Genomic DNA, 12,586 nt, shown 5'->3' on the forward strand with positions numbered 1-12,586 from the left:
TCATGCTAGAAATTTTACTATTTCCTGTTAGTATCAGTGTAGGTGAGTGTTGGGTTCTAATTTGCACTTTTTTTTTATATAGTTAACTGTGGAGTTAATTTATATTTTATCTAAAGACATGTACATTGTTTATTATATACAAGCAAACCCCATATAAAACGTACTTCTACAACATGGTTTCGCTCTAACACGATTAATAATTTGGGGAAATGGTTATAGAATTTCGGTAAACCTCTCATAACAGGTCATTTTTGAGCTTTTGTGCAGGGAAAACCTGGCTATTATGTTGCATGCAATTTTTTAACATTTCCACTCTTTTTCAATCCCCGCTGTTTACTCGCTAGTTAAAAAAAATATATTGAGAAATCCCTGTATTTTTTTTTGTTGGGAAATCCCCGTGTTACGTTCTTTACTATTGAACTTGTGGAAAAATCTAGATTTCAAAGATTTGTTACTACTGGATAGCACACCTGGCCATCCAAAAGATTTAAGTCATTCAAACATTTAAGTTATGTTCCTAACACCATAGTTGGATTAGGTTAATACAACTTTTTTTATTCAGCATTTAGATCAAGGCATTATATCCACCTTTAATACTCATTACATCAAAAAATGAATTGTTGCAATTGATTTTGGAGAAAAATGATTCTGCTAAAGTAATGGAGGCATGGAAACATTTCTCAATTGTGCACTGTATCAGAATCATAGCTCTATCACTGAAAGAAGTAAAACTGTCAACACTTGTGTGTTGGAAAAATGTATGGCCAGAGTTAGTTCATTCAGGAGATATGATCGATCCGGCAGAAAACGGAATCGGTGCGATTGTAGAACTTGCTACGTTTTGATGATATGATTACTGAAGCCCTCGTAGGTACCTTAGTTGATAGAACCGACCTCCTCACACCGGGTGGAAAAGACCTGAGTTCAAATCCCATCGATGATGGGAGTAATTTTTATGGGTCATTTTCACAACATGGCTGAGTTTGTCGGGCTCAGGCAAGGGTAGCATGGGTTTTTATCCCAGAAACTTGGGATTTTCGTCTAACAAAACAGAAAATCGACCTCAGGACACAATTTATAGACAATATATACAGAGTAACATGGCCTTAGTCGCCGATGCTCCTAAAAAAAAAAAAAAAAAAAAAAAGATATGATTACTGAAGATATTCAAGAATTACTGGTAGAAAAGAAGCTGGCGAAGCAAATTGATGGAAATGGCATTGGAGGTAAAACCAAATCAATTCAGAGGATGATAGCTCAGATGAAAATTCTAAACTTTCAAATTTTACACTAAAAAACATATGGGAAGCTAGCCGAGCAATTAGAATCTTATTTTTTAAATGCAGATTCTTGAATGAAAGGAGCCAAAAGTTCAAAATGGAGCTTCAAAAATGCTTAGTTCCGTATGATGAAATTCACAGAGATTTATCAAGCAAAAGCAAACAAACCCAGATTACTGATTTTTTAAAGAGAGCAGAAGATACATGAAATCTAGAATGGTGTATTTTTGTTAGTTTTGTTTAATGAAATAGCGTATTTTTGTTAGCTTTTGGAGTGCAACCCCCATTTTTGTACTTTTTCTTAGTCCCATGTAACACAGTTTCACACAACATGACATTTTATAGGAACCTAAATACCGTGTTATACGAGGGTTACCTGTGTGTGTGTGTGTGTGTGTGTGTGTGTGTGTGTGTGTGTGTGTGTGTGTGTGTGTGTGTGTGTGTGTGTGTGTGTGAATATGAGCTAAGTTAAATATGAATATGAGCTAAGTTAATAGTGGTAAGAGTTTTTAAAGTTAAAAAATGATATACTAGCTTATCAGGTAACCCAAAAACCATAGCAGGTACCCAACGTGACCTGGAAAAAATATAAATATATGCCATGACATAAGCAATAAATTATAAAAGCATAAAAAACTGCCATTAAAATGTTAATTATGGTAATGAGATACATTGAAAGGGACTTTTTCGAGGGCTAACCCTTTCAATGTATCAACCATAATTAATGAGCTATCCGTTTCTGTAGTCATGGCCAGCATAACTATGTCCAAATGTATGTAAAATAGTAAGATAGGGCCAAAAAGTAGTGACGAGAATAAAATTATGTTGATTAATCCCAAATTTAGCAGTAAGCTGGCAAGATGACTGTTAGTCCGACGGATAGTCAAAATTTAAATTAGAGAAAGAGCTATAATTATTATTAGGCATATGTGCATAGTTGATAGTAAATGCAGTCACAGTAGTCTAAGCAAAAGTCAATCAACAGTGGAAGCTAGCGCTAAACAAGGCGAACGGAATAGAAGAATAGATATAGTACCTCAATCCCCCTCGAATACTCTAATAGTTCTTGAGGTATGAAAAAATAGGGATAAGAAAGTGAAAGTTAAACAGAAAAGAAAAAGTAAAATAATTAACATAGGATGCAACCTTATAGTAAGGTATCCTGGTTATGGCAGGCAATGTATGGACATGGGATTAATCAACATAATTTTATTCTCGTCACTACTTTTTGGCCCTATCTTACTATTTTACATACATTTGGACATAGTTATGCTGGACGATGACTACAGAAACGGATAGCTCCTTAATTTTTTTTATAAATCAAAATCACTTGTATAAACAACTAATTGTAAGATTCCTCTGGCTTTCTGTGTAAGGAATCACTAGTGTATAAAATTTATGTTAATAAAGAATCTTATTATTATTATTATGGTTGATACATTGAAAGGGTTAGCCCTCGAAAAAGTCCCTTTCAATGTATCTCATTACCATAATTAACATTTTAATGGTAGTTTTTTATCCTTTTATAATTTATTGCTTATGTCATGGCATATATTTATATTTTTTCCAGGTCACGTTGGGTACCCGCTATGGTTTTTGGGTTACCTGATAAGCTAGTATATCATTTTTTAACTTTAAAAACTCTTACCACTATTAACTTAGCTCATATTCATATTTATACAGACCGATGTAATTTTTAATCGTCTTAGATGACATTAATTGGTTATGTGACTATTTAATATTTATTTAATATTTATTTTAATATAAATTTTACTTTTTGCTTTTTCATACTTGGAAATATATATATATATATATATATAATTGTTTATTATATACATTGTATATATTGTACATTGTTTATTGTATATGTATATATATATATTTAATTTATTTTATATTTTTAACTTTTAGCTTTGGAATTTTGCCATTAGATTTAAACACTCCAGTTGGAAACTACACAAACAGTAATAGTTCTGTTGCATTTATAACACCTTCTCCACCCTCTCCTTTGATTGATGTCTTAGCAGGTGGCCATGGGGCACCCAAAAAGGTATGCTAATGAACATATTTCACTCAGGATAATAAATGTAATTGGAATACAAAATTAAGTAGATAGGTGAGTGTCTTGCCACAGAGATATTTAAATATGCTTACAAAGTAAATAAAAATGAAGCATGTACAGTCTTTAACATCTATAAAGAGGTACAGTGGCGGACAAAAAAAACTGCATCACCTTTAAAAAACTAACATTTGTAGTGAAACATATAAGATATTGTTTGATTACAGTCATTTTTTTTTGTTGCAAGGCAAAGGTAATGTGTCAGAAATGCTTCTATTGCATCAGACAGTAATTGCAAGGTATTGTATCAGCCGTTTCTATAAATATGGCTTTGGAAGGGTGTACAATCTCATTAGTATCCTGTTTTGCAGAGGTGTTAGCATGGCTCCATATGTTCAGTTGACACCAAGAAAAAAAAAAAAAGTGTAGCTGTAGTTGTCCCAGGAAGGGCTTTCTAACATGCTACCGCTGATAAAATAGGCTGCCACCAGTGCTGAAATTAAAGCATGAAACCGGTGATGTGAAGAGAAGACCTGGATCAGGCCATAAAAGAGTGACTATGCCTTCCCAAGATCGATATTTGAAACGGCTATGCCTTTGTAATTGCCATGCTAGTGCTCCTGATCTAAAACTGGACTTTGAGATGGCCTCTGTTGTTGAAACAAGTGCAGAAACTATCCAAAGATGGGTTTTGGAATGTGGTCGTATACTTATCGGCCCAAGAAGAAGCCCCTTGTTGGCCCAACAGATGAAAAAGAAGCAACTTGCTTGGGCTAAAGTGCATGTTTTATGGACAAAATAGCAATGGGACACCATCTTTTCTGATGAATCGAAATTTAACCTGTATGGCTCGGATTGGAAGCGATATGTCAGAAAATGAAAATTTGAGGCATACCATCCTGATGCTTAACACCGATGGTAAAGTTCCCTGCTGGTTAGAGGGTCTGGGGGTGCATAACAAGCAAAGAGGTGGGGCGAATTAAGTTTATTAACGGAACGGTGAATGTGGAAACCTATGCTGCTATCTTGGAGGAGTGCCTGAAATCCGTTATTAGGGATCACCGCACAGATGTCCAAAACTGCATTTTTCAACAGGACTCAGCACCTTGCCACACATCAAAATTGGTAAGTTTTATGCTATTTAGATTTTATGATGAGTTTGCCCTCTTGTCTCAGAAGGCTTAAAACATACACCAATGTTTTCCCTTGTTTTTCTTCCTTAAGGTGCAGTCATACCTCAGAAATGCTAGCATTACATTGTTGAATTGGCCATGCAACAAAACAGATTTGAACCTATTGAAAATTGATGATACATAGTCATCTAAAATTGCTCAGAAGAAACCAACAAGTAAGATTCAGCTGCAGGAGAGCATTGTAAGGGTGTGGTATCATGAAATTGGGCAACTGTATATCCAGAAGTTGATCTATGTGAGATTACATCCTTTCAACGATCTATGCTAGATCATAATTGCAGCTCAAGTAGGAGAAAAAAATATTGAAGACTTATTTTGCTGATTTACAGTACATAATACTATTACGTTAACTTGTCATTTCAGTTTGTACATGTAAATGCAATAAAATTTATTTGGTTATCAGGATTGCCATTTGCATCATATTGCCATTAATTATTCATTTTACCCTTTGGGAAGATATTTATGGCAATTAGGTATATCAAGTGTAGTCTTTTTATTGTATTTCATTCACAGAGTTATATATCCCATCTACAAATGCATTTCGAACATTTCTGCAACCCAGAATGCAGGGCAAAACAAATTATTTGCAAAATTTGTAAGTGAAGTAGTTTTTTTTTGTCTGCCACTGTGGAAATTTAACCATGTTTGATACTTTCTTCATTAGCTTTTGTCCGTGGATTAAAGTGCATTAGTAATGTAAGATAAGATAACATAAAGTAGGAAAATAAAAACACAGTAACTAAAAAAAAAAAAAAAACACATAGAGAATAGTAACAGTATAGAACTATTTGTTCATGAGTTCATAATTATTTCATGCTTTTGTATTTTGCCCTTTTTTATTTTTTGTATTATCAGATTTTATAGCCAAAGTTTTTATATCATTGTTTTTGTCTTTAATTTCATTTTCTTATAGACTTCTTGTTTTTGAAACATGAGTCAATAAAGACATTTATTATTACTGTAGAAAAAAATAAAATATCACAATTTACAATAGAAAAATAATCCCTAATTTTATTCCTAAAATTTACCTTCGACTGAGACAGTCCGAACCAACGACTGACATATTTGATGTATAATTTATCAACAACACTTCATAGTGCACGGTTGATATTAATTGTTCTCTAGGGTGCTGCATTCACTACTTTCTGCTCTCTTCTTCAATAGGTCTCTGGAAGGTGGCCATTCTCATCTTTCATATCATTTGGCATTACAAAAATGCAAAATGGGATTACTGTGTGATTATATTTCTTTTATCTTGGTTGGGCTACTGTTTTAAATCTTCTAGTCACAGCATTTTCATAGATTGTAGCACTAAAATTATTGTTATAGGAATAAAATCCTGTCTTCTTCATTCTGCCCTGAACTTTATCTTTAGCTTTCCAAAGTCATGGTCAGGATTTCATGATAAGAATATAGCATATACTCTGTCAATATGCAAAATTCCCAGCTTCATTTTCTGTCTACACTAAAGCCCACAACAGTTGTAAATCAAGTTACAGTGGAACCTGTCATATGGACAACTTTACATTTCCCATTTTTTTGTCTCTGAAGTGACTATACTCTTAACTATTGTATTATGTCACTTTTCTATTATGTCATGTTAAACTTATTGAAATACCATTTTGTTTCTTTCCCTGTGACTACGAGTTTAATGTCAAATGCAAAAAAGACAGTATTTATATATATGAATTTTAATCGTTGATCAAAAGTACAAATACACCATTGAAAGCATTGTTAACTAGATTGTATTATATAAAGTTATTGAACTGGATCTGAACAATAGAATCCTTTATTTATAGAAAAAAATGACTAATTTAGTTTGCCTTGAATTCCTCTTTGAATGGCCATATATTTTATCAGTAATCCAGCATGTTTGAATGCTGTTACAGAAATGAAAAAGTTCAGTTTGGTGGGTTAACATGATCATTGTGCCTATATCATAATTACTCCATAATTAAGGAATGCTTTTTTCAACTTCTTTAGAAGTTTCTTAAAGAATATCTTTAGTGATAAGCAATTCTTCATGGAAAATAAATGCAGCATCATCATTTGCCATCTCATCTACAGAGATTACATCCTTTTTGAATATTTAATTGAAAGAACAAATCACCCCATCTGGACCCATTGTCTTTCTCATATTCATAGTCTTCTTCTACTTGTTGGAAATCTGCATGTCAAAAGCATTCTACAGTAGTTTCTGATGAAATTTTTTCCCAAGTATTACTTAACCATTGAATTTCATGATGTATTGATATATCATTACTCAGCGATTTTCGATGGTCTTAATTTAGTTTGTTAAATTCTGATTTTGTACTGCAGTTTCTGCAATTTTTACAAGATATTTTATCATCTTCTTGCAGTAATGGGCTTTCAGCAGCTCATATTCTCTGATTCACTTGAACTTAATAGTTAAACTGATCAGAGGATATGACCTGCTGCTCAGTTTGTTCCTATTAATTTTAGAACTCAGTAGTTAATTGAAAATTGATTAATGATTAATTTTGTTTTTTTGAGGAGTGATAGCATTATCAAAAAAAGTATCAGGATTGCTGCTTTTCTTTCATATGCTAGTTTGCAGTTGTGAGCCATCCTTCAAATATTGTTGTAATTGCCGAGCATCCTTAATCGGTTACCAGTAGTGAAGGTTCTGAACTTTGCAATCACTAAAGGTTTCAGTTTTTATCCTGTATACTACAGCACAGAGTTGCCCTTAATTTTTAAATATAGGCTGTTTATTTTGGTAATAATTCATACAGTGTATTACTATTTGTTAGTAGTTTTTAATGCTTAGTTTTCATTGTACATAAGGATTATCTGTGACCTGAAAAATAAGATTAATTTTCTTAATTGAAAGATTAATTGAGATTAAAATTTTTAATATCGTTCAATAGCCCTACTTTTGTTCACTGAAATTTGATAGCCTCCAACGTTTATTGAAAGGCATGATAAATCCCTCTTTTCAGTTATCATACCATTGTTCTAAGAAAAGGTAGTAGATCAGTTCTTTGACTGGCAACACCGATTATCTTGATACCTAGTCTCCTATTTGCGGAACTGAAGCCGTTTTTGGTTAAACCACCCATTCATTCCCTTCACTTATCTCATTGCCCTTCTCTGCAGCCTTTCCAGCAGATCTACACCATTCCTAAAATGAGGACTCCAGACCTGTATGCAGTACTCAAGATGGCCTACCATAGCCTTGTACAGTGGGAGAATGACCTCCTAATCTCTCCTAATATAATTCTTGAATATCTCTGACAAAACCACATGAACTGGCCTTGCAGCCTGTCTCCACTGCTCAGAGGAACTTCATATCTGATTGCATACCCTCAGGTATTTTTCATATTCCACTAACCTGAATGTAGTACCACCCGTTTGGTACGTCAATCTGGGATTGCTGCTACACATATTCAGTATCTTATATTTGTCGTTGTTAAACTTCAACTGCTGTTTGTCAGCCCATCTGCCTAATTTTTTTTAGGTCTTGTTGCAGTAGCTTACCCTGATTACTGACTTTAACAACCCTGCCAACCTTTGTATCATTGGCAAACTTTGACATTAAGCCTTCATTAATAACATTGATAATTATAGAAAACAGCAATGGGCCCAGCATTGAACTCTGAGACCTCCACTAATAACATTAATTTAAGAAGAGCAGTGTCCATTGATAACTACACTATCTTCTCTCACTCAACCATCTTTTATCAAGAGCAGTAACTTGCCCTTAATGTCATACTACAATTTATACAGTAATCTTCTATGTGCAACAGTATCAAAAGCTTTCCTGAAATCTAAGTATACGATATCCAAATTATTTTTTTGCATCCAGTTCCTCTGTTACTGCAGCATCAGCATTAGCAAGGGCACATGATGCAAGAAAGCAAGCTTATATAGCATCAGCCAAAAAACACACACACACACACTTCTCATTTCACCCATCCACTCACTCCAAAGGTTTGTCTAGTTCTGCCTTGAATCTGTTTAAGCTATCAACTTATACAACGACAGATGGAAGTTTGTTCCTGCAATCAACTACCCACTGGCTAAAGGCAAACTTTTGCACATCTATCCCACAACTGTCTTTCCTCAAATCATATTCTATAGCATAGTAGCTCTCTCGCACTACAAGAAGTAGGCAGAAGCCCAGAAAGGGAAACCACCTTTCTGTTTTTTTCTATTAGTACTAACTTACTAACTCAGCCGCTTGGTCACCTCGTGGCACTGCTCCTGCCTCCCCGTGGCGGGGCCGGAAACCTGGGCGGTAAAGATAAACCCCCAGGGCCAAAAGGAGCTATGGATTCAAACAATTTTCCACCCTTAGAGCCTTCAAGCTCAAGACATGAATCCTCTCATGATATTAATCAACCAAAAAGGCTTCGAACTGAAGCACAGCGTCCAGACATCCCTAATTTTCTTGTGATACACTCTCTGTCCACGCAGCCCGTGGGCAAGTTATCACCATTTATGATTCAAAGACATCTAGAATCTATTGCAGGATCACCAAAAATGGTGAAGCGACTACAATCAGGAGATCTCCTGGTTGAAACAGCCACATCCAAACATTCTGAGTGGCTATTAAAAACAACTACGTTTGGTGGATTACCAGTGTCTGTTACTCCTCACAATACCTTAAATTCATCTAAAGGAGTCATCACAGAATGGGACTTAATTACAGTGTCTGAGGAGGAATTAGTCCAAGAACTTAGCCATCAAAAGGTAATCGCTGCTAAAAGAATTATGACAAAAAAAGATGGGAATCTCATTCCAACTCGTTCCATCATTTTAACTTTTAGTACTCCTGATTTGCCATCCTCAGTAAAAGCTGGATATTTAAATTGTCGAATTCGTCCATACATCCCAAATCCTCTTCGCTGTTTTAAATGCCAGAAATATGGCCATTCACAGCAGGCATGCAGAGGTGACGCCATCTGTCCTATTTGTGGAGCAAAAGATCATACACAGGCAGATTGTCCAGCCGCAATTCCCATTTGCCCCAACTGCAAAGGCAATCACCCCGCCTTTTCTAAATCATGTGAGATGTGGAAAACAGGTAGGACAATACAAAAATACAAAGTAGAACATAAAGTCACATATCCTGAGGCACGCAGACAAATAATGTTGACCATGCCAAGTCCATCATACGCCTCTCGAACCCGCAGTTTTCATACAACTGCAATTCAAACAGATGTCTCAATACCGCCCAACGTCTCGCTAGCTAATTGGGTTAAAACAACCTTATCAACCACTGGAAAAGAAAATTCTAAAACTAAAACCAGCCATGCCACCAACACCCCAATTAGTATCCCAACTGATACTCTGACAGTCTCAAATGACGCAGAAACATTGAAACCCAATAAAGACTCCAAGGAAACTGATCCACCAACCAACACTATGGAAGTGGATATACACCAAAATGATGAAGACCCTATCCTAGAACTCCATGCCAATGACACTATGGATACTGGACGTCCATTATTCCCAAAAAAAGACCGAAAAAAATGCCCTGCACATAAAAAACAGTCAGATGAATCATCTTCAGCCAAACCAAAATAATGCCTAACATCATACAGTGGAATTGTAGAGGACTAAGCAGCCATTCTGATGACATAAGGGATTTAATCTCTCAGTTTAATCCCATAGGTATATGCCTACAGGAAACATTCTTGTCACCCCAAGTTTCTCCGAAATTCTCAAATTTTATGATATACAGACGAGACAGAAGCCCAGAGTCTCCTGCCCGTGGAGGAGTAGCCATTCTTGTAAATACTAACATACCGTCCAGACCGATCCAATTAAGAACCAGCCTAGAAGCTGTGGCAGCTCGGATTGCAGTTGGTATTTCAGTTACCATTGTTTCAATTTATATTCCACCATCTCTATCACTGGCCCAATCAGAACTGGACAACCTCATCGCACAACTTCCGACTCCAATTTGTCTTTTCGGTGACTTTAATGGACACCATCCATTGTGGGGATCAGCTACAATGGACAGAAGAGGCAAGTTGATCGAGGAATTTATAAATAATAATGACCTAAATTTATTAAACTCTGGATCTCCTACCTACATCCACCTACCTACAGGATCTACTTCTCAAATTGACTTGTCAGTTTGCTCACCTTCCATCTTTCCAATCATGACATGGTCTGTATTAACTGATCCTTTTAGCAGTGATCACTTTCCGATCATTTGCTCCTTACAAACAGGAGTAACACCAAATCCTAATAAACGATCCTCTTGGAAGTTTAAAAAGGCGAACTGGGATGGCTATTCTGCTCAAATACTTTTAGACAGACTTTACGTTAAAAAAGAACCTATTGATGATGTAAATACTTACATCACCAATCAGATTCTGACTGCAGCAAATACCTACATTCCAAAATCCAAGACATATCACAATCACCGAAATCACTGGTGGAATGCAGATTGCTTCACTGCCAAACAGGAAAAAAACCAAGCTTGGAATAATTTCCGTAAGAATCCCACCACTAATAACCTCATTGCTTATAAAAGGTTTAAAGCAAAAGCAAGGCAGATTAGACGGAAAGCGAAACGAGACTCGTGGATCGCTTTTGCCTCAACAATCACAAAAGACACCGACACACGCCTCATCTGGAAAAAAATACAGGCACTAAATGGGAAATTCGCTCGTATGCCCTCTCCAATACTTCATTGGAAAGGGAAGGACCTATCTACAGCTGAAGAAGTTGCTAATGCACTTGCTGAATCATTTGCTACAATCTCTGCTTCTGCCTCCTATGGGTCCACATTTCAGAACATCAAAGCTAGTGCAGAACGATATAAAATCAACTTTTTCACGCACCGCTCTTTCCCGTACAACCAACCCTTTACATTCATAGAACTTCAAGAATCGTTAAACAGATCTTCAAACAGTGCTGCAGGCCCAGATGGAGTTCATTATGTTATGCTGAAACATTTAATTCAAGAAGATTTGAGTACCGTGTTAATCTTTTATAATCGGATATTCTCCGAAAATGCCTATCCTTCTTCCTGGCGTCATTCTTTCATTATTGCTTTACCAAAACCAGGAAAAGATCATTCCTGTGTTGAAAACTATAGGCCAATATCTCTTACGAGCTGCCTGGGTAAAATTTTCGAAAGGATGGTTCACACTAGGCTTACTTACATCCTGGAGTCACAAAATCTCCTTCCAGATCATCAGTATGGCTTTCGGAAGAATAGATCAACGCTGGACGTGCTTATCAAAGCCGAATCTCACATACGCAAAGCCTTTATCATGAAACAACATCTAGTCATGGTCAACCTAGATCTTGAAAAGGCATTTGACACTACATGGCGTCATGGGATTATTATGGACCTTTACCACTTGGGGTTTAGGGGCCATTTGCCGAAAATAATTCAAAATTTTCTGCAATTGCGTTCTTTTCAGGTCCGATATAAAAATGTACTCTCTGCATCCCACATTCAGGAAGAAGGAGTCCCGCAGGGATCGATACTTAGTCCAACACTATTTTCAATCCGAGTTAGCAGCATAACACGAGACATCCCAAAAACTGTTGAAACTTACATGTACGCAGATGACCTTACAATTTCTTGTCAATCTCAAAGTATGAACACCATCGAACGGCAGCTCCAACTTGCCATTACCAAAATACAATGGTGGACTTCACGGAATGGCTACAGACTATCAGAAAAGAAATGCACTCTCACCCACTTTTGTAAGAAACGAGCTCTCCATCCTGATCCGGAATTACAAATAAACAATATTCCAATCCCGCTTGTAAGTACCGTTAAATTCCTTGGAGTGATATTAGATAGCAAGCTGAATTTTCAAGCTCACATCTCTCATTTAAGAAATACATGTCTAAAGCATCTGAATATACTGCGATCAGTCTCGGCTATGTCATGGGGCGCTGATCGGTATACACTATTGCATCTTTATAGAACTTTAATCCGGTCACGGCTAGATTATTGTTGTCCGGTGTATGACTCTGCCAGGAGCACTACTTTACAACGTCTAAATATTGTCCAGCACAGTGCTCTCAGGACTGCGTTGGCCGCTTTTAGGACTTCT

At 36.2% G+C, this 12,586-nt stretch overlaps 1 protein-coding gene across 3 annotated transcripts in view; it reads left to right on the forward strand.

Moving 5' to 3' along the window:
• Positions 1-12,586, forward strand: part of Cdc27 (cell division cycle protein 27) — a 472,030-nt gene that overhangs the window by 201,425 nt on the left and 258,019 nt on the right. For all 3 annotated transcript variants that reach the window (XM_090389309.1, XM_090389310.1, XM_090389311.1), the window contains exon 8: positions 3,192-3,330. In XM_090389309.1, coding sequence (XP_090245435.1) covers positions 3,192-3,330 — 139 coding nt within the window. The remainder of the gene's footprint in view (positions 1-3,191; positions 3,331-12,586) is intronic.

Source organism: Mastigoproctus giganteus, chromosome 14 (genome assembly GCF_048544385.1).
Source record: "Mastigoproctus giganteus isolate SK-2022 chromosome 14, ASM4854438v1, whole genome shotgun sequence".
Lineage (NCBI taxonomy): Eukaryota > Metazoa > Arthropoda > Arachnida > Uropygi > Thelyphonidae > Mastigoproctus > Mastigoproctus giganteus.